At 38.0% G+C, this 27,992-nt stretch overlaps 1 protein-coding gene across 2 annotated transcripts in view; it reads left to right on the top strand.

Moving 5' to 3' along the window:
- LCA5 (lebercilin LCA5) overlaps positions 1–27,992 on the top strand; it is a 58,156-nt gene that overhangs the window by 11,552 nt on the left and 18,612 nt on the right. For both annotated transcript variants that reach the window (XM_069598948.1, XM_069598949.1), the window contains 2 exons: positions 3,657–4,043; positions 8,751–9,280. In XM_069598948.1, coding sequence (XP_069455049.1) covers positions 3,845–4,043; positions 8,751–9,280 — 729 coding nt within the window. In that variant the 5' untranslated portion in view covers positions 3,657–3,844. The remainder of the gene's footprint in view (positions 1–3,656; positions 4,044–8,750; positions 9,281–27,992) is intronic.

The raw sequence follows: 27,992 nt of genomic DNA, 5'->3' as shown, positions 1-27,992 counted from the left end.
ACCTAAAGCAATAGCAGTTCCTTAATGTCATTAAATATCTAGTCAGTGTTTTAATTTCCTCAGTTTTATAATTTTCTTTGGCATAATTTGTTTGAATTAGGATTGAAACAAGGCTCATAGATGGCAGTTGTTTGTTTTCCTGAGGCCTTTAAAATATATAGATACCCTTCCCTATCTCTTCCTTTTCTGCTTGCAGTTTATGTTAAAGAAACCAGTTGGTCCTACAGAATTGGCCACAGAGTAGATTTTGCTAATTGCTTCCTTGTACCTCTGTCCCCTGAATTTTCTATAAATTGTCATTTCAGTTTAGAAGTTTGATCAAAATCAGATTTTATTTTTCTTGTAGAAGGAATCTGTTACCTCAGGGGAATAGTTGCATCTCCTCTGGAGGCACACTGTGTCTGATTATTTTCTGTGGTGTTAGCCATTAGTGAGCATGATCTAGTTTCATTATTGCGTTAGTAACTACAAAATGACAATGTTCTAATTCTGTCATTCGAATATTCCCCTTTTTAATTTGTTAGCTAGAATAATTCTGTAAAGAAATACTTCCTCTAATCTACTATTTTGTTGTTCTAAGATAGAGCTTGTAACAGTGTAGACAGGATACATGTTGGATTTTTTCCTCTTCATGTATCAATTTTCAGATGAATGAGTTGGTTCCTTAGTATCTTTCAGAGGTAATCATTAGTTTTTAAAATAGTATATGACGTTATGAATTTAAACACGTTCTATGTGTTTTAATCCTTTGCTGGTACAGTTCTTGTTGCAGATGCTATTGTCCCATCGTTGACTGGTCAGAGCTTCCTGGAGCACTGTCCTGAACCCTTGTGACACTCCATCACGAGTGTTTCAGAGCTTTCTTGCTCTCTACTGTGACCACATTTCTAGATCGTAGGATAATACCAGCAATTCGATTATTGAAAATTGTTTTTCGAAAAATTCTGAACCTCGTTTGTCAGTAGGATCATCTCCCTAGGGATTGTGTTCTTTAAAGTTGTTAGTACTGGTTAATCTGTGTGGCTTTGCCACCAACCGTATATATGAAAGTGAAAGTGTTAGTTGCTCGTTGAAAGTTGCTTTGTTGGGTCTGACTCTTTGCGACCCCATGGGCTGTAGCCCGCCAGGCTCCTGTGTCCATGGGATCCTCCAGTCAAAAATCCTGGAGTGGGTTGCCATTTCCTTCTCCAGGGCATCTTACCCACCGAGGGATTGAACACGAGTCTCCTGTATTGCGGTTGGATTCTTTACTGTCTGAGCCACCTACAGTTAGATTTTCTTTTGATTCATAGGAAATGCTTTTTAAAAACCTAATTTCCAAAAAGTATGATTTCCAGCATTGAGTCTACAGATGTTGAGGTAAAGAAGTCTAACTCCTATCCCTGTCCCTCAGCTCAGCTTCTTACCTTCCTCTGCAGCTGTATGGTCCAGTCAGCTAACCACCAGTGCATTTGGCTTTTAACAGTTAATTAAAGTTCAACATAATTAAAAATTCGTTCCTCATTCACACCTACCACATTTCAGTGTTCAGTAGCTGCATGCGGCTAGCTATCAAACTGAACTGAATTTAAAACATTTCTGTATTCTAAAATTGAAGTATGGTTGATTTACAGTGCTGTGCTAATTACTGCTGTACAGCAAAGTGACTCCATTATACATACACGTACCTTGGTTTCTTTTTTTTTTTAAATACATACCTTCTTTTCCATTACGGTTTATCATAGGATACTGAATGTAGTTCTTTGTGCTGTGCAGTATCCATTCTATATATAAACGCTTACATCTGCTAACCCCAACCTCCCACTCCATTCTTCTCCCAGCTCTTTCCCCCTTGGCAACCACCAGTCTCTTCTCTAAGAACGTTTCCACTCTTGCTCACAGTTCCGTTGGATCCTCCTGCCCTGGAGAACCCATTGTGTTTTCATGAAGTGTATAGTTTATTCCTCTACTTTTTAAAAATGTGCAAGTTATAGATATGAATTTATAACCCTCCTTCAATAAGTGGTAGCATACTACGCATGCCTTTCTCCCTCTTCCTTTTCTTAGTGTCTCTTGGCGATCACTGCAGACTGCAGAGATTATGCAGAAGTAGTCCTCATTGCCTTAAGAGCTTGGTGGCACAGTACTTCGCTGTGTGGAGGTGTCCAGTGTGGGTAGCCAGTTCCCTGTCGATGGTCATTTGGACGGATGTGGTCCTTTCTCACCGCACAGTGCCGTAGTGAACGGCAGTAATGCTCCCTTGAGTACGTCTCTTTCATTTATTACCGGGTCCAGTATTCTTTTAACACTAATTTCCTCAATGGACTTTGTTTCTTCTAAATATTAAGAAGAGTTGTTCTGATTATAAAAGTAATCTGGTTTCATTTTACTAGAAAATTAAACTCTGTTAAACAGACAGATAAACTTATCTGGGTGTGTGTGTGTGTGTGTGTGTGTGTGTGTGTGTGTGTGTGTGTGTGTGTTCCAGTTCCCGGTTAAAAAGAGTACTCTGCATTTTTCAGTGACTCTATAGGGGAGATCATATTGTATACAACACTTTGAATTTTTCGTGTGTGTGTGTGTGTTCCAGTTCCTGAGTTCGGTTAAAAAGAGTACTCTGCATTTTTCAATGACTCTATAGGGGAAATCATATTGTATACAACACTTTGAATTTTTCCTCTACTGTAATAGTGTAAGCATCTTCCTTGTTAAACTTTTTGTAAACATTTTTGACATCTGCATAATATTATGCTGTATTGATTTTTTCAATACTTTTCTTAATTTCTTATTTTGCAATGGTTAGACATTTAGGTTACTTTTTTTTTGTTTTTAATTGTGCCACAGTCAACATTTGTGCATAACTTTCCTCCTGTTTTTAGGGTAATTTTCTTGGTATCCAGGAGTAGAATTATTGGATCAGAGGTTGAAAGCATAATTAAAGTTTTAACCTATTTTGCCAGCTTTTTTTCCCCAGTCTTGTCTTGATAGTCATTTTGGGAGCATTGTTATTTTGAGGAATCTTTGGAAGTTTGTTAGATTTAAAAATGATGTGTGAAGTTGAATGTTTTTTGTGCCTATTTTTGTTGCCTGCTGTGGGTCTTAACATGTATTTGCCCATTTATCTTTTGACCTCCTATCTTTCTTGTGGCGTGATATGAGGTATTTATTGATTGTTAAGGATGGTCATGATTTTTCTGTCATGTTGTAAATATGTTTCTTCAAGTGCCTTAATTTGATTAATTTTTCTCATGGTTCAGTTTTACATTTTTATGCAGTCAGTCTTAGGTATTTTTCTTATTTTTGTTAGCAGTCTTGTTCCTTACCACCTTTCCCCCCACCCCCACCACCAAAACCCAAAACTGGTGACTTTATTATTCACCTAGCATTTGTGTTTGTTATAAATCTTAAGATTCAAGGGAGTCAGATTCAGTTAACATTTATTCAGAAGCAAGTGTATGTCAGTACTTTAGATGTTCCCTCTCTCGTCTCTCACAGTCTATCTTTTCTCCAGATACTGTAGAGTACTATGTATGAAAATACAGATGAATTAAATTATGGCCTCTTTTTAAAATTCTAAGCAATATGTTGTTTTGCTTTTGGTATCTTTCATTGTAATTAACTCTTGAGATATATTTCATGAAATATGATGAGTTTCCCTCCCTCTTCCTTAATTGTAGAGGGAAAAAGCCTATCTTCTGGTTGCTTTGTGAATTGTGAACTAAAGATACAGAGAGAAAACAGATTGCCCAGACCCGAATATCATCCCCAGGATCTGAAGACTCAAAAATCGCTCTTCAGGCTTGTTGTGGATTTTTCTGAGAAGAATCTGTGAAATTATGTGAATAGAGACTTATTTTGTAAAGCCATGGGGGAAAGAGAAAGAAGTCCAGCCACTGATCGAGAAGGTAAGACAAGCAGAAACTGTTCGTCTTACTCTTCATCTGATTCTGGAACTACTCCACAGTCTTCTGGCCGGTCATCGCTGGTGCATCCCTCCCCGCCTGCAAGTATTAAGGGAAAATATCCTAAAAAACAAACTTCAGATAGCCAAGTGCATCATCACGGTAAGCATCCTTTAAAAGACTCCAGTAGACCTAGAATATTCATTCTGAGTGCTTAAGGAAACCTGTGTGAATGAGAATAGGATATATTTTTATAAATGTTGTTTACAGTGTACTATCCTTTGTTACATTCACAGCCATACTATATCCAGAACAATGAACTCTAACTGAGGTTTCTCATTTTTGTTTTCGCCTGTTCCTGAACGAATGGTTGTCTTGGGGTTTGTAAAGGAAAAAAAAAAATCACAAAACATTTGTACGTTTCTTTATTTTCAGAAAGTTGTGAAAAGCATGGATGTAAAGTGGTTAAGGGGCATTTTTATAGATTGGGTAAAATTACTTTTACTTACTGAAAAAGTTCAAACTCAGCTTAGAAAGGAAATTTGGGACCACCAGTCTGTTTTCTATTAAATGGTGTTATAATGGAACAGCATAAATCTTTAAAAATAATTTTTCTTGTTAGAATGTTATTAGTTTGGAGCTAGGTATTAATACATATTTGACTGCATAATGTTCTGGAAATTTCTTCTTCATCTTAATAAATCCCTAGTCAAGAAAATCTGTATATACTTAGTAACAAGATATGTAAGGACCGCTAGTACATCATGGGTAAGCTAAGGGAAATGAGGTTTTATTTGTTGTTATTCACTCGATGAGTCATGTCCGACTCTTTGCAAACCCATAGACTACAGCACGCCAGGCTTCTCTGTTCTTCACTATCTCCCAGTGTTTGCTTAGATTCATGTCCATTGCGTTGGTGATGCTGTGTAATCATCTCATCCTCTGCCACCCCCTTCTCCTTTTGCCTTCAGTCTTTCCCAGCATCAGTAAAATGAGGTTTTATGGTATCGGTTAATAGATACAATACAGCCATCACGTTAGTAGCTTCGAGTGGTAAGATTGCAAGGCAGGAAGTAGTATGTGAGCTGAAAAGGAGAATAGGGTGAGGTAATGAAATGCCTAGAGTCTTGTGTTAAGATAGTGGCTGTTTCTGTGGGGAATAGTTAGCTATTGAAGAGTTGGAAGCAGGGGTTTGATTACATTTGCCTTTATAAATTTTTACTTTGAAAAGTAACTTTTGGCTTTTTACAATCTACAAAGAATGTGTGTTCCTTTTGAAAGCAACCTTTTCGTGATTCCTCGATCAGGCTTCCCAGGGACGTTGACACTTTTAACAACTTTAAAATACTTTAACAAGTTTTTTTTTTTTTCTATATGGTTTTTGCTGGTATGTTGTTTGTTTTTGCTACAAGTACAGTGCTGCAGGTTTCATAGTCTCTTCCTCCAAATCCATCCCAGTGTCATTTTCTTGTTTTGATTTTGTGGTTGAGAGCATGATCTGATACTAAACTTTGCTGCATAATTAAGAATAAACAGACCTTAGGGTTGAATCTTAGAAAATGACTTTATTCCCAAGAAATCATTCACATACCTTGGGAATTATTGGTAGAAATACTTTAATTTTTCACTCCTTACCTAGAAGCAGTTTTATTTAAGAAGATAATTGAAAACAAGCTGTGAGAAACAGTTTGAGTATCGCCCAGAAAAATTTCAGCCTGACTTGTACTGTTTTCTGCTTTGCATTGTCTTTTGAATTAAAGTCTGTGCACTTTAGTGCAAGCCAACAGGGCCAAACTGATAACGTCCTTAAACACTGATTTCTTTTGGCTTAAGTTGGCAATTATCAGTGTTGTAGACTAAACTGAGCTTTCCTGGTGGTTCAGATGGTAAAAGCATCTGCTTACAAGGCGGGAAACCCAGGTTCGATCCCTGGGTCTGGAAGATCCCCTGGAGAAGGGCATGGCAACCTACTACAGTATTCTTGCCTGGAAAATTCCATGGACAGAGGAGCCTCGGCTACAGTTCATGAGGTCGCAAAGAGTCGGACACGACTGAGCGACTTCACTTCAGACTAACCTAAAGAAAAACCAAATGTGATTTAAAAAAGCATCTTGAACACTTGAATTTGCAGAATTTCACACTTGGTAACATAGTCTTCGTTCTTCCTTTTACATTTTCAGCTTATTATTTCAGAAATAAAATTTGTGCTCTATCAGAAGTTACATGTATAATACAATTTACTAATAACTTAGGTTATACATATTTATATATTACATATTATGTACATATTCCATTTCTCATTTTATCAGTAATATAAACATACTAAGTTTTTGGTAGATGCATAGTTTATCTTTGTTACATGTTTTTTTAATGAGTCATACTGTAATTTTAACACCTGATGGAAGGCAAACAGTATTTGTCAGCCCTCTTTTTGGTGGTAACTTAACAAGGGGGAGATGAAGAATGATATATACAACAGTCAGTCATCTTTCTTCTGAGTGTTACTAGCCCTGTATTTCATCTTGATTGTTTTGAAAATGAAAGAGATAGATGAAAGGTGAGAGATATTTTTTTGAGTTCTGGTTAATAGAATATAGTAGAAAACAATGTTCAGATTTTTAGGATGTCAAATGTTGGTGGCAGAAGCCCTTTTTGTCTGGCTATATCATAGAATAAAATATTAGTGGAGAATTTGTAACCTGATTCGTATAATATCTAGGCTTTCACTTCTCAAATTAAGTTTCCATGTGCATGAAATCTTATTTGCTGAGCAATATAATTTTATACATAAAAATCAGAGATTTGGGATGATTAACATTTATTCTTATGTGCAACCATTTTTATGTATAAAGTTTCTGTCATTCCAAGAGCTGAATGCATACTCTATAATAGCATATAGACACTAAAACTCTGTTCACTCAGTATGTTGGGAAAGAAAGAAAATTGAAATGATAGATGCTCCAATTTAAAATTGGAGCAGTTTCTCCAATGGAAGTATTATGCAAATCACAAATGCAAGCCACAAATACAATTTTTTATTGCCACATTTAAAAAGAAAAACAGGTAGAAAGGTGGAATTAATTTTAATAATTTTTATTTAACCCAGAATATCCAAAATATTATTTCTAAATATAGTTAGTATAAATCATAGTGTGTGGAATATTCTGCATTCCTTTTTTTTTCTTTGAATTAGGTGTTTGAAACCTCATGTGTATTTCAGTTATGGACTCAATTTGGATCACCCACGTTTCAGTTTTCAGTAGCCACATGTGGCTGCTGCTGCTGCTAAGTCACTTCAGTTGTGTCCGACTCTGTGCGACCCCATAGACGGCAGCCCTTGAGGCTCCCCCGTCCCTGGGATTCTCCAGGCAAGAACGCTGGAGTGGGTTGCTATTTCCTTCTCTAGTGCATGAAAGTGAAAAGTGAAAGTGAAGTCGTTGAGTTGTGTCCGACTCTTAGCGACCCCACTGAGGATCCCACTAGGCTCTTCCACCCATGGGATTTTCCAGGCAAGAGTACTGGAGTGGGGTGCCATTGCCTTCTCCGCCACATGTGGCTGGTGACTACTATATTGGATAGCATAGTTTCAAAGTTACTAATAGGCTTTCCTTCATTTCTTTTTATTACTACTTCTTTTCAAATATTTAGGCATGTATAGAGCTGGAATCCCAAACCAGTACACATTTAATATACCCTCTACAAAATTTCTGTCTCTTTAAATGAAACTTTATAATGTTAAATTGTAAACATGTTTTTCTTTACCTGTTTACATAATAAAATCCATGGCTCTTGAAGTAGGTAGGGAAAGATTGGATTTTCTAGTTTTTCTTCATTTTTTCCCCTCTGGAATGCATTTCCTTCTAGAAAAAATGCAGTAACCTTGGAGATTAAAGTTCGCTGTTTTCAACTATGGCAAACTTCCAGATGCCTCTTTTAAAGGGCAGGTGCTCTGTATACTGAGGCCAAGGTTTAATGAACTTTGAGTAAATAATATTCAAAATTTTTGTGAAATGTTGTGTTGTGATATGTATACTTTAAAGATTTTGTGTGCTTTTATTTTTTTAGGCTGGAGTTGTTTATCTTGTTCTTAAATTATGCCAGATGTTTTTGATTTGAACATCACACAAAAGAAAGCCTCTGAGAAAGCGTTTAGAATCACATCTGTACTGCTAAAGTGTTTTCCATTTTCATTCACTGATACGTGGGATTAAGTTCTTAACACTGACAGAGAATATTTTTGGAGAATTTTCTGTCTTATACGCATAGTTCAGTTAATCCTCACAACAAAAGGGAAAATAGACCTGGAAAGGGTTTAAGTTAAATTGCCCAAGGACCAGTGAAGTAGTAACTCCAAGTCCCAAATCTCTGTCATGTTGTCATCATCTTTCCTGAAATAAAGGTTTCTAGTTAATTTTAAAAAACCATACATTTCCACATTTCAAATTATGATCCTAAATATCTTGGCACAGATGACTTGATTATCATGACATTTTGTATTTATTAGGCACCGTGCTAATGCTGACAGTGACCATCTTATCTGCAAAGGTAAAAATGTTGGAGCCTGATGTTGCCATCTTTTCAAACAGTGTAAAATAATTCCTTGTAAACCATGGGATATTGTTTTGCTGGATCAGAATATGTTTCTTGAACTGTCTTAAAAGATTTCAGATCTTTCTTAATAAAAACAATATATTAAAAGCTCTAGGTAAAACCAAATATTTAAATATTGTAAAATCATTTTTTAAAAAATGTTTCCTTAAAGGAAACAAAATGACTAAAGAATGTTATGGAGTCATTTGTGTTAGGATGAGTCAATAATTCTACATCTGATACAGCTTTCACTTTATGTTATGACTGTTTCTTTTTCAGCCCCTAGGAAACCAAGCCCTAAGGGTCCACCAAACAGAAAGGGAGTCCGAGCAGGATTTCGCTCCCAGAGCCTCAATAGGCAGCCACTTCAAAAAGATCCTGATCGCGTTACAAAACAGGTTCTTTGTGCAAGACAGCTAAAAATCAATGAACTGCAGAACGAAGTAACTGAGCTCCAGGTCAAGTTGGCCGAGCTGCTGAAAGAAAATAAGGCTTTGAAAAGGCTTCAGTACAGGCAGGAGAAAGCCCTAAATAAGTATGAAGACACAGAAAACGAAATCTCACAACTTATTGCTCGTCATAACAATGAGATTACAGCACTCAAAGACCGCTTAAGAAAATCTCAAGAGAAAGAACGAGTATCTGAAAAAAGGGTGAAAGAGACAGAAGGCGAACTTCTTAGGACAAAAATTTCCTTACAGAAACTGAAAAAGATCTCTGAAGCTAAACACCTACCTGAACGAGTTGATTTAGCAAAGAAACTCGCTTCTGCAGAGTTAAAATTAGATGACACAGAGAGAAGAATTAAGGTAAAATTCCCACAGTTTCTAATTGTGCTGTTTTGTGTTATTTTTCATTGGGCATTTGATGTGTGCTTTTAAGATTGCTTATTGCAGTTCAGCATTTGCTTGGAAATGAAATCTGATTTTTTTTTTAAGTATCTTTCTGAGTAAGAGATTAGGAAAAATTTAAGATTTTATCTTTAAGAGCAAGATGTGAAAGACTGTATACATTAATGGGCCACATGATAATAGATGTTTAATTCCCAAAATCTTAGCTATTTGGGGGAGATACACTGTTTGATTATGTGATTGTTTCTTTAAAATTGAAAATGATACTATAAGAGCTATAGTATATAAAACTGACATTTGAGGCCATTGTGTAAGAAATGCCACATGAATAATTTCTGTTTTTATTTCTTTGAACATTTGTGAAAGATATATTTTGGGGCAGGGTGTGCTTCTACTCCCTCAAATAAGACTTGATGTGAAAAGTGGGTGGAATGATGCTGAGTTAATAGTCTGAGAATACAGCAGATCTTACAAAAAAATTTTTTTTCTTGAAATTAAAGAAAAAGAGTACTAGCCCATGACTGTTATATGGAGAACATATATTAGATGCTACCATATATGTGTGTGTGTGTATATATATATATATAATCTGTTTAGAAAGCAAAGGTTGGGGAAAAGTATGAGAATAATGTTTACTGTAAAAATTCTTTGAACAAGGGAAAGTCAGAACTATAAAATAGCTTTTCTGCAATGTATTAATTAGATGTTTTTAGTACCTGGTATATAAATAGTACTTTTTAGTCTATATAATATATCAGACTCTATATACCAATGCCCTGCCCAAAGAGAGTGGCTTATTAAATAGAGTATATATCAGTGGCCAGAAAAAGAACTTAGCTTATTCTCCAAAATTAGCAATCATTAACTTTTGCTTCAGTATACAGAAGATATCTTATTGCATAGGTTCTACCAGTGATCAAGTCAAACTGCAGAGCAAACATATGAAAACTTTTTTTGTAGGACCATTTACCTACCTATGTAGTGGGGTGAGGGTAGGGGATAGAAGCATCTGTTGTCATGAATAGCTGACGTTTACTTTTAAAGGGAAGTACAAAATGTGACCATATGGGTTTTAAAATTAGGAACCAAGAGCACAGAAGGTTGATTATTAAGTATGGTTAAAAACAACCCACACCTCTGTGTGTATTTCTGTAAAACTAGAGAGAACATGGAATTGTAGTGCACACACATGTACACACACACCCCACACACGTATACTGCAGTTCTCTCTCATAGCCTGTTATGAAGGGGGTTGCAGGAATGATAGAGGAGGAAAGAAAGAGAAGGAAGAAAGGAAAACGTGAACAAATCTGTGGATTCTGTGTTGTAGATGGAGTTGAATTGTGTGGCTACCCACTTGAGCGCATGGAAATCAGTCATCTGTGATAAGTCTGTGAAAGTGAAAGTATTAGTCACTCAGTCATGTCCGACTCTTTGTGACCCCGTGCTCTGTAGCCCTCCAAGGTCTTCCGTCCATGGGATTCTCCAGGCAGGAATACTGGAGTGGGTTGCCATTTCCTCCTCCAGAGGATCTTCCTGACCAAGGGATTGAACCTGCATCTCCTGTGTCTCCTGCCTTGCAGGCAAATTCTTTACCTGCTGAGCCCTCAGGGAAGCTTCAGGTCTTTGAAATACTTACTGTATAGTGTTCTCAATATTTAGGTTTTTCTTACTGGAATAAGAAATTTTTTTAAAAAATGGTGTTAATTGTAGATTTACATGCAGTTAAAAAAAAATAGATCCCATATACCCTCCATCCATTTTCCCCAGGAGTAACATAGAGCATAAGCGGACTACAGTATGTTGTTGTCTAGTCACTTTTGCAGCTCCGTGGACCGTAGTGCACCAGGCTTCTCTGTCCGTGAGATTATCCCAGACAAGAATGTTGGAATCGATTGTCATTTCCTTCTCCAAGGAATCTTCCTAGTCTGGGGACTGAACCTGGGTCTCCTGCATTGCAGGTGGATTCTTTACTGTTGAACCACCAGGGAAGCACATAGACAAATATAATATTATAATCAGGAAGTTGGGAGTGATACAGTGATACAGTGATACAGCTCATCCATCTTACTCAGACTTAACCAGTGTTACATGGACTCATTTGTGTTTGAGTGTGTATGTGTGTGTGTATTTAGTTCTGTGCAGTTTCATCACGTGCGTAATTCACATGCCCATCACTGTGGTCAAGATCTAGAACAGTTCCATCACAGGCTCCTGTGTGTTTCCAACTTTTATAGGAATAGTTACCTTCCTGCTTTCCCTAGCACTCTGACCTGTGGCATCCACTGATCTGTTCACCATTTCTATAATTTTGTTATTTTAAGAATGTAATATAAACAGAATCTTCTAGTATTTAACCTTTCAAGGTTGGCAGATTTCATTTTTTTCCCTTGAGCTCCATCAGAGTTGTTGCATGTATCAATAGTTTGTTCGTTTTTTATTCCCGAGTAGTATTCCATGACATGGATATCAAGAGTGTTATGGTATATCCTGTTGAAGGACATTTGGGTTGTTTCCAGTTTTAGTTATTAACTAATGAAGCTACTGGCTTCTCTAGTGGCTCAGACAGGAAAGAATCTGTGCAATTCAGGAGACCTGACATGTCTCAAGACATCTCCTTGAGATGGGAATGGCAACCCAATCCAGTATTCTTGTCTGGAGAAGTCCATGGACAGGGGAGCCTTGCAGGCTACAGTCCTTGGGTCTATGGCCATTCATGAACAGGTTTTTGTGTGAACATTAGTTTTCATTTCTCTGGGTTATATGAATGAAAGTTCACTTGATGAATTGTTTGATAAGCACATTTGGTTTTGTAAGAAACTGCCATTTTCTTTTGTAAAGTAGTAGTACCATTTTACATTTTTACCAGCAATGTATAAGCGATTCACTTTCTCCACATCCTTGTCAGCATTTGGTGTTAACCGCTTTTTAAAATTCTAGCCATTCCTATAGGTATGTAGCAATATCTCTTAGTGTTAACTTAATATTATTCCTAATGGCTTATGATGTTGAACATCTTTTTAAATGCTTATTGCCATTAATAGATCCTGTTCATTTGTTTGTTTTTTGCCTATATTTCAAATTGTTTGTTCTTTTACTGTTGATTTTTGATAGTTCTTTATATATAATAGATGCAGGTTCTTTGTCAGATACATGGTTTGCAGATATTTTCTCACTGTGTAGCTTGTCTTTTCATCCTCTTACAGAGTCTTCCAGAGAGTTTTTAAAATTTGATGTGGTCAAATTTGTCAGATTTTTCTTTTATGGATTGTGCTTTTTGGTGTCAGGTCTAAGAATTCTTTGCCTATCCCTGTCACCCTTTGCCTGTAGACCTAAAGATTTTCTACTATATTTTATCCAAAAGCTTTACAGTTTTATGTTTTACTTTAAAGTTCATGATTCATGTTGAGTTGGTTTTTATTTAAGTTGTGAGGTTTAGGTTGAAATGCATTTCTATTTTTTTTTTCCCTGCCAATGTAGTGCCCAGTTGTTCTAGTACCATTTGTTGAAAAGGCTATTCTTCCTTCACTGAATTTGGCACTTTTGTCCAAAATCAGTTGGGCATATTTTTGTGGATCTATTTCTGGATTCTTTGGTCTCTTCTTCTGATGTATATGTCTTTTCCTCTGCTGACACTACATTCTTTTCATTATAGACTACGACGTAAACCTTATATATGTGATAATGGTAGAGTGATTCCGCTCATCTTATGCTTTGTTTTTAAAGTGAAAGTTGCTCAGTCGTGTCCAACTCTTTGCGATCTCGTGGTCTATACAGTTGGAATTCTCTAGGCCAGAATACTGGAGTGGGTAGCCTTTCCCTTCTCCAGGGGATCTTCCCAACCCAGGAATTGAACTGGGGTCTCCTACACTGCAGGCAGATTCTCTACCAGGTAGTTGTTCGTTTTTTTTGTTTCATGCCTCATTCAGTTTTTCAAATTTCATTTAATCTTTTTTCTTCCCACCTCAGTACCACTGGACTGTAAGGGTAAGGGAGGAGTCTAAGAACTATTGTGGTGTTTCATTTTGCAAATGAACCAAAATCGAAGTCCTGAGTGTCCCTTGAAATTGCAGTAAAATCCTTGTAGTGCTGACTTTTAAGTTTTGTGCTATTCTCTACTAAGGATGACTGGTGTTTTTTGTTTTTGTTTGGTGTAGCCTAGTAGCTCAGATGGTAAAGCAGATTACCTGCAGTGCAGGAAATCTGGGTTCAATCCCTGCGTCGGGAAGATCCTCTGGCAGGAAATGACAACCCACTCCAGTATTCTTGCCTGGAGAGTTCCAAGGACAGAGGAGCCTGGCAGGCTACACAGTCCATGGAGTCTCAAAGAATCAGAAATAACTGAGCTACTAACACACAGCATTTTAAGAGTCCTTAAACTGGAATTTGTGACAGGCAGATTTGTTTGTTTGTAGACTGCCTCATCCCGGAAGGGATTTTAAGCCACAATTCTTATTCCCCTTGTGTTATATTTTCTTTTTAGGGGAGGAAAAAGAAAGCATTCTTCAAGGTTACCTCTAAATAGATCAGCTGTGAAAAACTTACCTCTGCACCCTCTATAGGTTGTTTACAGGTTTATTTTGTTAGTTGATGAAAGTGACAGAATGCATAGTGTAAGTATAGAACGCATAGTCTTAGGTAACTTAAGAGTACAGTGGCTTAGAAGTAGATAGATGGTTAGACAGAACCAAAAAATGTATGCGTCGGGACAGTCACCCATGGCAGTTGCTTCTTGCCAACCTTGTGTGATGTGGTCTGCTGGGTCCTAGGCCATATGTATGCTTGGGATAAAGAGCTGCTTGACAGGGTTAAATTTGTTAAATTTAAAACTGGTTAAATTTGAACTCTGTCCAAAAGGGCAGACAGCTAAATCAGGCTGCATGTTTCTTTCTTTATTTACAGTTGGCTTTATACCTTCATTTTGGCTTTTACTTCAGAAAGATTGTTGAATAGAGTCCTGTCAAAGTATCAGCCCCATTTAAATATATTTATTTTCATATTAATAGTTATATACATATAATTAATATTTAAATAAAACTGCAACAAACTGTAAAAAGCTGCAAAAAAAACCTGTTAAGGTGCTAACATTTATAAAATATTAATAGTTATATAATGTAGCAATTCTCAAAGTTTTTGTTTTTAAGACCCTTTTATACTCTTAAAAATTATTGCACACCCCCCAGTACCACAGGAGTTTTGTTTATGTGGGTATATCTATTGATATTTACCATATTAGAAATTAAAATTGAGAACATTTAAAAATATTTCTTAATTTATTAAAAATTAATAACCTACTACATGGTATCATAAAATCTTTGAATGAAAAACATCTGTTCTCTAAACCAAAATAAATTGGGTCAAGAGTGGCATCATTTTATATGTTGACAAATTTCTTCAGTGTTAGGCTGAATAGAGGACAGCTGGGTCCTCATAGCCGCTTCCACATTCAGTCTGCTTCGATATGCTGTTGTGGTCGATAAGTACAAGAAAATTCAGCCTCACACAGATGTCTATAGGAGTTAGGAAATAGAAGAATATTTAAAAGCTTTTCAGATTAACTGGATATTCTTTGATACTATATTAAAACTTGGTAAGTGCTGTTCTCAAAGGTTTGTTGCAATGTGGAATCTAAAATCATATCAGAGAACTTTTCATACTCTATCACATTAAAATCCCTTGATCTTCTCCTTTGAATGAATGTTTTATCCGTGAATGATTTTGTATTGCCGTACATTACTCATTTGGAAAGTGTTCATTTGTTGCATTAAGCAAAAAGTGTTGACGTCTCATTCGTTACGTAATTTTACCTGTTACATAGCCTTTTGAAAACTCCACCATACATTCATGGTGGTGAGTGAAAACAGCAAGCAATATTGTATCATAAAGGAGTTCTGACCTTGCAGACTCCTGAAAGTGTCTCAGATCTTTAGGGTCCCTGAACCACTCTTTGAGAATCACTGACTGAATATCAGTGGTTCATTGTTATCAGCTTCATTAGCAGTTTCCCCAGTTTGCAGTTTCTATTAATGACTGCCCAACTAACTGCACCATTGTTCACTGGGCCTGGAACTGGCCTCCAGGAGGGGCCGAAGACACCAGTTCTCTCCCATCCCTTGTAAGAAAGACTTACAGTGGAGGTTGCTTTCATGATCTAAGTATGTGGTAGAGATGAGTCAGAGCCACAATCAACTCTGTCGTAAAGCAGATACCGAAGTGTTGCTAGCTATTGTAAGTATCCTGAATCACTAAATGGGAAATTATCTACTAAGCTTTAAGAAAAGATCATAAGTGTAATAGCATGTACATAATTATTACAAGTACTCCAGTAAATTGTAGGGCACACATTTTTAATACATTAAATCCAGCTCTGTTTTAACATTAAATTGGCGCAGAGTGAATAACCTTGTCAGAAAAACATAATGAAACTATTAAGTTTGCTTTCTCTCCCTTTTAAAAAATTTCTAAAGATTTGGGGAAATGATTTGAGTAGCCTGAATATTATAGCGCTCTCAAAGAAAGTTTGAATAGACTTCTTTCTCTTTTGTTATTTTTTCTTATGAGAAACTGGCATTCAGATTCCTTTCACCTGAAAGCTGCCTTCAAGTAGGTATTTGTTTCTTGTTGATAAAATAATAATATCGTCCTCCACTGGAAATCAGTTTCAGAAGAAAGAATTGATTCAGCCTTGTCTTCTCTACCCTTCCTAGTTTATTCAGAATGAGAACTGAGCTGTGCAGTGTTGGCCAGGTAGATTCCTTTTTCTGAATCTTTTCCTGCCATACCTTATTCTAGAGGCTAGGTCTCTGCTCTAAATGTTTTTCTGCTCTTTTATTTCCCCATTCCCCACCCCGCCCCCCCCCCGAAACTCAAATCCAGAAGGCATGTTTGCCTCACCTACCTGCTTTGTGTCTTAATAAAAGAATGAAGTTAACTAAGACAAAGTAATAGAAGTCAGACCAGGAGTTCAGCTCGATTCTTCCCCTGCTCTGTTGCTCTGAGTCCTCTTAATGCTCAGACTTCGGTTGCTTCATTTGTGGAATTAAATGAAATGATTCTGAGGCCACTCTCGGGTCTGAAAGCTGATGAGTCTAAATCATATTTTTAAACTTTTTGTGTATCAAAAGGTTTTAGTATGGTAAACCATATTTATTTAAAACATTATCCTTATGTCTGTTACTGAATGTTGCAGAAATGAAAGATTTCTAATGTTGAAAAAAGGAACTGATTGTAAAATAAATATTTATTGAGATCCTGTTAATTTTTTATTGCAAAATAATTTAAGAAATTGGCTAGATTTTGTTATTTACAAGTTTCTTTTTTTTTATCATTTTTGGTAGACAAAGATTTACAATGAAATTATAAGATCTGTGATTGAAGGGCAAAGTTTAAACCATTGCAGAGAGTAAATTTTGTAGTGTTCTTAAAAACTGCCCATTTAGATAGAACAATTATTATAGGAATTTCAAGTTAATATTTAAAATCATAACTTTCTACTGAAAAAATAATAGAAGCACTAAAAAAGGCCTGAAAGTTCAAATAATACAGAGAGGTATGTAATGAAACACCAGTATCCCTTCTATGCTATCTTTTGTAACCCTTTTCCCAAGAAGTAATCTCTGTTAAGAAATCATCTCTACATGCACATGGTTATATATGTGTATATTTTTTTACTAACTACAAGTGAAGGTGTACCATACACATCGCTTCATGTTTTTTTCACTGAAAATGTATTTTGGTGCTCTTTACATATCCTTGTGGATATATGCGTAATATATATATGTGTGTACACTCACATACACATATATTAAATCTGCCTCATTTTTCTTTTCTGGTTTTCTGGTTTTATTGGGGTACAGTTTAACATATGTATAAGTTTAATGTATGCAGCATAAAGATTTGACATAAATATGGCGAAGATATTCCTGCAACAAGTTTAAATCTCCATCACCTCATAGAGATACAGTGAAAAGAAAAAGCAGAAAAAGAATTTTTTTTTTTGGTAATGAGAACTCTTTGGTTGCTCTGTTAAACAACTTTCATATATATTCTACAGCAGTGTTGCCTTTAGTCCTCATCCTATATATACATCAGATGCCTAGTACTTTTTAACTAGAAGTTTGTACCTTTTGACTACTTTAATCCAGTTCTCCTCACCACCCCCACCCCCCGCCAACTCCACCTCCACCACCAGTAACCACAAATCTGACCTCTTTTCTCTATGGGTTTCTTTTTTTGAGGATTATTACATACACACACATACACACCCCTCACAACTTCTTTATCCATTGATGAATAATGGACATCATTGGACACTGAGGTTATTGTCATGTCTTGGATATTATAAATACATGCTGCTATAAACATGAGAATGCAGATATCTTTTTGAGTTAGTATTTTAATTTCCTTGAGATATATTCCCAGAAATGGAATTGCTGTATCATATAATAGTTCTACTTTTAATTTTTTGGTGATCCTCCATCCTTTATCCCATGGTGGCTATACCAGTTTACAGTCCTAGTACCCATCATTCTAATGGGTATGAGGTGTTAGCTCATTGAGGTTTTGATTTGCATTTCTCTAGTGACTAGTCATGTTGAACATGTACTTTTGGCCTTTCATTTATTTTCTTTGGAAACATGTCTATTCAGGTCTTTTGCCCATTTTTTACTTTGGTTATTTGTGTCTTTTGTTAACAAGTTGAACGAGTTCTCTATATATTTTGGATATTAACCTCTTAGTGCAAATAATTTTTTTTCCCATTCTGTAGGTGTTCTTTCCACTTGATGATTGTTTCCTTTGCGGTGCAGAAGCTTTGCAGTTTGATGTCCTGTCCCTTATTTTATCTGTTATTTTGTTGCTTGTGCTTAGGTGTCATATCCAAAAAAATCATTGCCAAGACCTATATTGAGGAGCTCACTTTCAGTGTTTTCTTTTAAGGGTTTCATGGTTTCACATCTTACATTTTTAAATCCATTTCAAATTGATTTTTGTGAGGATAGGGGTCTAGTCTCATTCTTTTATATGTGATTAGTTATCTCAGGACCATTTGTTGAAGAGGCTGTGTTTTCCCATGGAATGTTTTTGACTCCCTTGTCAAATATTAGTTTTGACTTTATATGCGTGGATTTATTTCTGGCTCAAAACTGTCCCACTGATTCTTTGTTTCTATGCCACGACCATACTGTGTTAATTACTATGTGAATATGTGCATCCTCAGTGATGTCTGACTCTTCATGACCCACTAGGACTGTAACCCACCAGCCTGCTCTGTCCATGGGATTTCCCAGGCAAGAATGTTGGAGTGGGTTGCCAGTTCTTCTCTAGGGGATCTTCCTGACCCAGGAATTGAACCTAAGTCTCTTGTGGCTCCTGCATTGTCTGGAAGATTCTTTACCACTGAGCCACCTGAGAAGCCCCTTTAGTTACTGTATAGTATTAGCCTGAAGTCAGGAATGTGTGATGCCTCCTGCTGTTTGTTGTTCTTCTTGAGGATTGCTTTGGGTAATAGGGTTTTTTTTTGCCATTCAATATAAAATTTAAGATTGTTTCTTTCTGCTTTTGTTTGAAAAAAATGCCATTAGGTACAGCAAAAATGAATATAACATTGTAACTCAAATATACTTCAAATAAAAAAGATAATTTTAAAAATACCATTGGAATCTTAATAGTGATTGCATTGAATCTGTAGATGGCTTTGGATAAATGTGGACATTTTAGCAATATTCTTCCAATCCATGAACACTGTATACCTTCCATTTACTTATGTCTTCTTTGATTTCTTTATTAGTATCTTGTATCTTTCAGAGTAGAAGTTTTTTAATTTCTTTGGTTAACTCTATTGCTAAGTGTATTATTGTTTTGATGCTATTGTAAATGATTGTTTTCTTTCTTTCTCAGATAATTTTTTAGTGTATAGAAATGCTACTAATTTTTGTATGTTAATGTTAGGTTCTCTAACTCTACCCAATTCAGTGATAGCTAACAGTTTTTTGGTTGAAGTCTTTGGGATTTTCTGTATATAAAATCATGTCATCTGCAAATAGACAGTTTTTACTTCTTCCTTTCTAATTTGGATGCCTTTTCTTTTCTTGCCTAATTGCTCTGGCAAGGACTTTCCGTGCTATATTGAACAGGAGTGGTGAGAGTGAGCACCTGTCTTATTCTTGATCTTAGAGGAAAGGTTCCAACCTATCACAGTTGAGTATCATATTAGTAGTGGGGCTTGTCATATATGGCCTTTATTATGCTGAGATATAATTCTTATAATTTGTTAAGAATTTTTATCAAGAACAAATGTTGAATTTGTCACATACTTTTCCTCCATTTATTGAGATATGAGTTTTTTTCTTTTCGTTCTGTTAATGTGATGTACTGCATTAATTGACTTACATGTATTGAGCCATCCTTGCATCCCAGCTATAAGTCCTGCCTAATCATGATCGTCCTTTTACTGTGCTACTGACTTTGATCTGCCAGTATTTTATTGAGAATTTTTGCATCTCTATTCACCAGAGATATTGATTGGTAGTTTTCTATTTCCTGGTACTGATATTTTCTATCTTTAGTGTTAGGGTGATGCTGGCCTTGTAAAATGAATTTGGAAGCATTTCCTCTACTTTGATTTTGTTTTTGTTGTTCAGCAAAGTTACTGGTGAAGCCATCTGGGTCCTGTGCTTTACTTCACTGCATTTGGTTGCTGATTCAGTGTTCTTACTAGCAATTGGTCTATTCAGGCTTTGTTTCTTCTTGAACCAGTCTTGATATTTATATATATATGTTTGTAGTTGAAGTATAGTTGGCTGAACAGTATTATGTAAGTGACAGGTGTACAATATAGTGATTCAAAAATGTTAAAGGTTATACTCCCTTTATAGTTATTGTAAAACATTGACTGTATTTCCCTTGTTGAACAATAATATATCGTTGTAGCTTATTTTATACCTAGTAGTTGGAACCCCTACCCCTGTATTGTTCTTCCGCCTTCCCTCTCCCCACTGGTAACCGCTACTTTGTTCTCTATACATGTGAATCTGCAGACAGGGAGAGACACAGGCCTTGTTCTCCATTCAAGTGCCACTGTCAGCAGGGCTGTTGGGTCGGCTCCACAGCCCGCGGTGTGCTCTGCTGAGGCTGCCTGGTCAGGCAGGCTGAACACTGTCTTCAGCAAGTGAGGTTGTGAGTTCGTTTCCCGACCTGAGCTCATCAGCTAAGTTTCTCCAAGGCCACTGGTGCTCTTTGTGATCTTGACTCGAGTCAGCCTGCGCCCCAGGTTCACTGGCTGAATAGGTGCTACTGACTTTGCTCTGGGGGCCACCCGTTCTGCCCACTCACCTGCCCATCAGCTCAAGAATTGCTGCGTTGTGCAGCTTCCGGGTGTTCTTGTCAGCCCTTCCCGTCAGATGGGGGCAGGCAAGGACCACACTCCATGGTGGGCAGGGCTGTGACCTGACTTCTGCCTGGGTGGAGCTGGGAGAGTCCACTTCAGGCAGCTCCCCAGTTTTCCTGAACAATTTCTCTGGTAGGAGGGGCTGGGCGCAGTGATCCACGTGGTGGGGCAGGGGAGCTAAAACTCAGCTCCTCTGCTGGATGTGGGCAGACCAGGCTGCAGGGCTGGGAGACCTCCTCATTTGAAGGCCCGAATTAGGCAGACTTGCGCCCCACCCAAGTTCCCTGGCCAGACTGTGCCAGCCAGTTGGGCCGCAGCAGAGCAAGCTGCTGGCTGGGCTTCCTGTGTGTGCTCTGCAGGCAGGAGCTCTGTCCTCCAGGACCCCCGTGCTGCTGGCGGGAAGCCCCTCCTCCCGTTGTCTGTCACAGTCAGATTCCCAGTGCTTGAGCCCACAGATGCTCTGTGATTCCCATGGGGCGAAACCAGAGCAGGACTTCCCAGAGGTGACCCAGTGCTGGGGGTGCTGGATGTCACCCCTGTGCGCGCCTCTGCCCCTGGAGCAGCTGTAGGCAGGGTGCTACACTGGGGAGAGGGCCCTGCGGTCAGCGCCTGGCTGTTCCTCTCGCCCTTCCTTGCAGTGTGTCTCGGCCTGTGTGGTGCAGGACGTGCTTCAGCCTCATTTCTGTGTTCTGAGATTCGCTCAGTGATGTCTTCTCTTGCAGAGTTACTTGTTTTTCTTTTAAAGTGGAGCCAAGTCAGGAACAACTGTGTCATCATCTTGGTTATGCCATTCTTGCCTTCTCATTCTTTTTAAAGGCTCTGTATTACTCCACTGTATGTATCTCCTCCTCTGTCATCCCCTTCTCCTCCTGCCCCCAATCCCTCCCAGCATCAGGGTCTTTTCAAATGAGTCAGTTCTTTGCATCAGGTGGCCAAAGTATGGAGTTTCAGCTTCAGCATCCGTCCTTCCAATGAATATTCAGGACTGATTTCCTTTAGAATGGACTGGTTGGATCTCCTTGCAGTCCAAGGGACTCTCCAAGAGTCTTCTCCAACGCTGCAGTTCAAAAGCATCAATTCTTCGGTGCTCAGCTTTCTGTATAGTCCAGCTCTCGCATCCATACATGACCACTGGAAAAACCATAGCCTTGACTAGATGGACCTTTGTTCGCAAAGTAATATCTCTGCTTTTTAATATGCTGTCTAGGTTGGTCATAGCTTTTCTTCCAAGGAGCAAGTGTCTTTTAATTTCATGGCTGCAGTCACCATCTGCAGTGATTTTGGAGCCTGAGAAAATAAAGTCTGTCACTGTTTCCATTGTTTCTCCATCTATTTGCCATGAAGTGATGGGACCAGGTGCTGTGATCTTAGCTTTCTGAATGTTGAGCTTTAAGCCAACTGTCACTCTCCTCTTTCACTTTCATCAAGAGGCTCTTTAGTTCTTCTTCACTTTCTGCTGTAAGGGTGATGTCATCTGCATATCTGAGGTTTTTGATATTTCTCCCAGCAATCTTGATTCCAGCTTGTGCTTCATCTGGTCTGGCATTTCTCACAATGTACTCTGCATATAAGTTACATAAACAGGGTGATGATATACAGCCTTGATGTATTCCTTTCCCAATTTGTACAGAGATTGAATGACCACCTAACTAGGAATGTAAAAACTGTTTCTATAGGGTACACAAAGGTCCTTGGTTATACAAGGGTCTAAGGCCTTTCTAATTAAGTTACGGTAACACTGAGCTATACACAAAACAACTGACATTTATAGGCCTGTTTTAACAAATGCAGTTATTAAAGTATATATTGCTTTATTAACTAATAGAAAAATAATTGAAAAGAAGTTCCGTTATTCCTTGGGTTTACTTGCAAAAATTCAATTCTGTAAAGCTTTATTTCTCTCTCTAAACAGTTAGAATTCTATCTTATTTCTTCAGATATGTACTTTTTTTTTTCTGTAATGAAAGTGTTTGTTACAGTTTTAAACAAGGGCTTCCCTGGTGGCTCAGAGGTTAAAGCGTCTGCTTGCAATGCAGGAGACCTGGGTTTGATTCCTGGATTGGCAAGATCCTCTGGAGAAGGAAATGGCAACCCACTCCATTATTCTTGCCTGGAGAATCCCATGGATGGAGGAGCCTGGTGGGCTACAGTCCACAGGGTCGCAAAGAGTTGGACAGGACTGAGCGACTTCACTTTGACTTTCAAAGTGAAATAGGGGAAAAAACACCCATGATCCTTCCAATGAAAGATTTTTTTTCTTTTTCTATCCCACATCTTCAGTTTCTTAAAATATTTAAAATTTTTCCTTATGAAATACATTGAATATAGAGAAGACAACAATATTTAAAACATTCATCTACCTATTTGATATTTTGCTAATTTTGCTTAGGTCATGTTTTTAAATTCACCCATTCCAGTCCATTTTAGTTCACTGATTCCTAGAATGTCGACATTCACTCTTGCCATCTGTTTGACCACTTCCAGTTTGCCTTGATTCATGGACCTAACATTCCAGGTTCCTATGCAATATTGCTCTTTACAGCATCGGACCTTGCTTCCATCACCAGTCACATCCACAGCTGGGTATTGTTTTTTGCTTTGGCTCCATCCCTTCATTCTTTCTGGAGTTATTTCTCCACTGATCTCCTGTAGCATATTGGGCACCTACCAACCTGGGGAGTTCCTCTTTTAGTAATCCTATCATTTTGCCTTTTCATACTGTTCATGGGGTTCTCAAGGCAAGAATACTGAAGTGGCTTGCCATTCCCTTCTCCAGTGGACCACATTCTGTCAGACCTCTCCACCATGACCCGTCCATCTTTGGTGGCCCCACACGGCATGGCTTCGTTTCATTGAGTTTGACAAGGCTGTGGTCCATGTGATAAGATTGGCTACTTTTCTGTGATTATGGTTTCAGTGTGTCTGCCCTCTGATTCCCTCTCACAACACCTACAGTCCCGCTTGTGTTTCTCTTACATTGTGAACTTGGGTTCACTCTTGGCAAGAGTGAACATTGACATTCTAGGAATTAGCTAATTAAAATGGACTGGGTTGGGTGAATTTAACTCAGATGACCATTATATCTACTACTGTGGGCAGGAATCCCTTAGAAGAAATGGAGTAGACATCATGGTCCACAAAAGAGTCCAAAATGCAGTACTTGGATGCAATCTCAAAAACAACAGAATGATCTCTGTTCATTTACAAGGCAAACCGTTCAATATCACGGTGATCCAAGCCTGTGCCCCAACCGGTAACGCTAAAGAAGCTGAAGTTGAATGGTTCTATGAAGACCTACAAGACCTTTTAGAACTAACACCCAAAAAAGATGTCCTTTTCATTACAGGGGACTGGAATGCAAAAGTAGGAGGTCAAGAGACACCTGGAGTAACGGGCACATGTGGCCTTGGAGTACAGAATGAAGCAGGGAAAAGACTAATAGAGTTTTGCCAAGAGACCACACTGGTCATAGCAAACACCCTCTTCCAACAACACAAGAGAAGACTCTACACATGGACATCACCAGGTGGTCAACACCGAAATCAGATTGATTATATTCTTTGCAGCCAAAGATGGAGAAGCTCTATACAGTCAACAAAAACAAGACCAGGAACTGACTGTGGCTCAGATCATGAACTCCTTACTGCCAAATTCAGACTTAAGAAAGTAGGGAAAACCACTAGACCATTCAGGTATGACCTAAATCAAATCCCTTATGATTGTACAGTGGAAGTGAGAAATAGATTTAAGGGACTAGATCTGATAGATAGCATGCCTGATGATCTATGGATGGAGGTCCACGACATTGTACAGGAGACAGGGATCAAGACCATCCCCAAGGAAAAGAAATGCAAAAAAGCAAAATGGCTGTCTGAGGAGGCCTTACAAATAGCTGTGAACAGAAGAGAAGCAAAAAACAAAGGAGAAAAGGAAAGATATAAGCATCTGAATACAGAGTTCCAAAGAATAGCAAGGAGAGATAAGAAAGCCTTCCTCAGCAATCAATGCAAAGAAATAGAGGGGGAAAAAAACAGAATGGAAAAGACTAGAGATCTCTTCAAGAAAATTAGAGATACCAAGGGAACATTTCATGAAAAGATGGGCTCAATAAAGGACAGAAATGGTATGGACCTAACAGAAGCAGAAGATATTAAGAGGTGGAAGAATACACAGAGGAACTGTACAAATAATATCTTCCCGACCCAGATAATCATGATGGTGTAATCACTCACCAAGAGCCAGACATCCTGGAATGTGAAGTCAAGTGGACCTTAGAAAGCATCACTACAAACAAAGCTAGTGGAGGTGAACTATTCCAGTTGACCTATTTCAAGTCTTGAAAGATGATGCTGTGAAAGTGCTGCACTCAATATGCCAGCAAATTTGGAAAACTCAGCAGTGGCCACAGGACTGGAAAAGGTCAGTTTTTATTCCAGTCCCAAGAAAGGCAATGCAAAAGAATGCTCAAACTACTGCACAGTTGCACTCATTTCACATGCTAGCGAGGTAATGCTCACAATCCTTCAAGCTAGGCTTCAGTAGTGTGTGAACCAAGAACTTTCAGATGTTCTTGATTTAGAATAAGCAGAGGAACCAGAGATCAAATTGTCAGCATTCATTGGATCACAGAGAAATCAAGGGAATTTCAGAAAAACATCTACTTTTCTTTGACTGTGTGGACCACAACAAACAGTGGAAAATTCTCAGAGAGTTGAGAATACCAGACCACCTTACTGGTCTTCTCAGAAACCTGTATGCAGGTCAAGAAGCAGTAGTTAGATATGGAAGAACAGATTGGTTCAAAATTGGTAAAGGAATATGACAAGGCTGTATGTTGTCATCCTGCTTATTTAACTTATATGCAGAGTACATCACGTGAAATTCAGGGCTGGATGAATCACAAGCTGGAGTCAAGATTGCCGGGAGAAATATCAATGACCTCAGATATGCAGATAATACCACTCTAATGGCAGAAAGTGAAGAGGAACTAAAAAAGAGCCTCTTGATGAGGGTGAAAGAGGACAGTGAAAAAGCTGGCTGGAAATTCAGCATTAAAAAATAACTGAGATCATGGCATCTGGTCCCGTCACTTTGTGGCAAATAGCAGGGGGAAAAGTGGAAGCAGTGGCAGATTTTATTTTGGGGGGCTCCAAAATCACTGATCACAGTCATGAAATTAAAAGATGTTTGCTTCTTGGAAGGAAAGCTATGACAAACCTAGGCAATGCATTAAAAGGCAGAGACATCACTTTGCCAACAAAGGTCTTTATAGTCAAAGCTATGGTTTTTCCAGTAGTCATGTGCAGATGTGAGAGATAGACTGTAAAGGAAGTGGAGCACCGAAGAACAATGCTTTTGAATTATGGTTCTGGAAAAGACTCCTGAGGATCCCATGGACTATAAGGAGATCAAGCTAGTCAGTCCTAAAGGAAGCCAACCCTGAATTCATTAGAAGATTTTTTGTGGAAGCTGACATTCCAATACTTTGGCCACCTGATGCAAAGAGCTGACTCATTAGAAAAGACCCTGATGCTGGGAAAGAGTGAAGGCAAAAGGAGAAAAGGGCATGGCAGAAGATGAGGTGGTGAGATAGCATCACTGAGTCAATGGACATGAATTTGAGCAAACTCCAGGAGATACTAGAGGACAGAAGAGTTGGTATGCCTCAGTCCATGGGGCCACAGAGTCAGATATGACTTAGCAACTGAATAACAAGAAATGATTTTAAAATTTCTATTACTTCTATAGTTATATGCCCCATTTTAATTCCTAATACAGTTAATATGTTCCTCCTCTTCTTGATAAAGCTTGCCAAAAAATGTAGCATGTATGAAAGCTGTATTATTTTAAATTCAGAATTAAAAGTAAAAACTGGTTCAGGTTTGTTTTACCTTTCTGGTGATTGTTTTGTTTTCTTTTACATTAAATGAAAAATCCTCTCTAATACTTTTGTCTTAAAGCCTATTTAATCGACACTACTTTTCTTTTTTTCTTTTGCCTAATATATTTTTTCCTTTACTTTCATCTTGTTTGTGTTAATGTTTTATCTCTGTGCTTGTACATTATTTGACTAAATTAATTTTTAAAACAAATTCAGCATAAGAATATCTTGTTCCATATTTATTTACTACATTTGTTGGCATTACTGAGGTAGATCTACGTGGGTTATTTTTTTAAAACAAAGTTATTGTCACCTTTTCTCTGCTTCTTTTTTTTTTCATCCTGCCTCTTACTCTTTACCCTGCCTTTGCATTGATTTCAGAATGACAGATTCTACAACTCTTCTTTTAGAGTTTAGCCTCGAATTTTTAAGATAATCTGTATTTGAATTAGGGAGTCTAAAGTCTTAGCCTTTGACTGTGTGGATCACAATAAACTGTGGAAAATTCTTCAAGAGATGGGAATACCAGACCACCTGACCTGCCTCTTGAGAAACCTATATGCAGGTTAGGAAGCAACAGTTAGAACTGGACATGGAACAACAGACTGGTTCCAGATAGGAAAAGGAGTATGTCAGGGCTGTATATTGTCACCCTGCTTATTTAACTTATATGCAGAGTACATCATGAGAAACCCTCGACTGGAAGAAACACAAGCTGGAATCAAGATTGCCGGGAGAAATACCAATAACCTCAGATATGCAGATGACACCACCCTTATGGCAGAAAGTGAAGAGGAACTAAAAAGCCTCTTGATGAAAGTGAAAGAGGAGAGTGAAAAAGTTGGCTTGAAGCTCAACATTCAGAAAACGAAGATCATGGCATCCGGTCCCATCACTTCATGGGAGATAGATGGGGAAACAGTGGAAATAGTGTCAGACTTTATTTTTTTGGGCTCCAAAATCACTGCAGATGGTGATTGCAGCCATGAAATTAAAAGATGCTTACTCCTTGGAAGAAAAGTTATGACCAACCTGGATAGTATATTCAAAAGCAGAGACATTACTTTGCTGACTAAGGTCCGTCTAGTCAAGGCTATGGTTTTTCCTGTGGTCATGTATGGCTGTGAGAGTTGGACTGTGAAGAAGGCTGAGCGCCAAAGAATTGATACTTTTGAACTGTGGTGTTGGAGAAGACTCTTGAGAGTCCCTTGGACTGCAAGGAGATCCAACCAGTCCATTCTGAAGGAGATCAGTCCTGGGTGTTCTTTGGAAGGACTGATGCTGAGGCTGAAACTCCAGTACTTTGGCCACCTCATGCGAAGAGTTGAATCACTGGAAAAGACTCTGATGCTGGGAGGGATTGGGGGCAGAAGAGAAGGGGACAACAGAGGATGAGGTGGCTG

Source organism: Ovis canadensis, chromosome 8 (assembly GCF_042477335.2).
Source record: "Ovis canadensis isolate MfBH-ARS-UI-01 breed Bighorn chromosome 8, ARS-UI_OviCan_v2, whole genome shotgun sequence".
Classification (NCBI taxonomy): domain Eukaryota; kingdom Metazoa; phylum Chordata; class Mammalia; order Artiodactyla; family Bovidae; genus Ovis; species Ovis canadensis.
The sequence above is the reverse complement of the archived record's forward strand: the minus strand, read 5'-3'. Positions and strand labels throughout refer to the sequence as shown.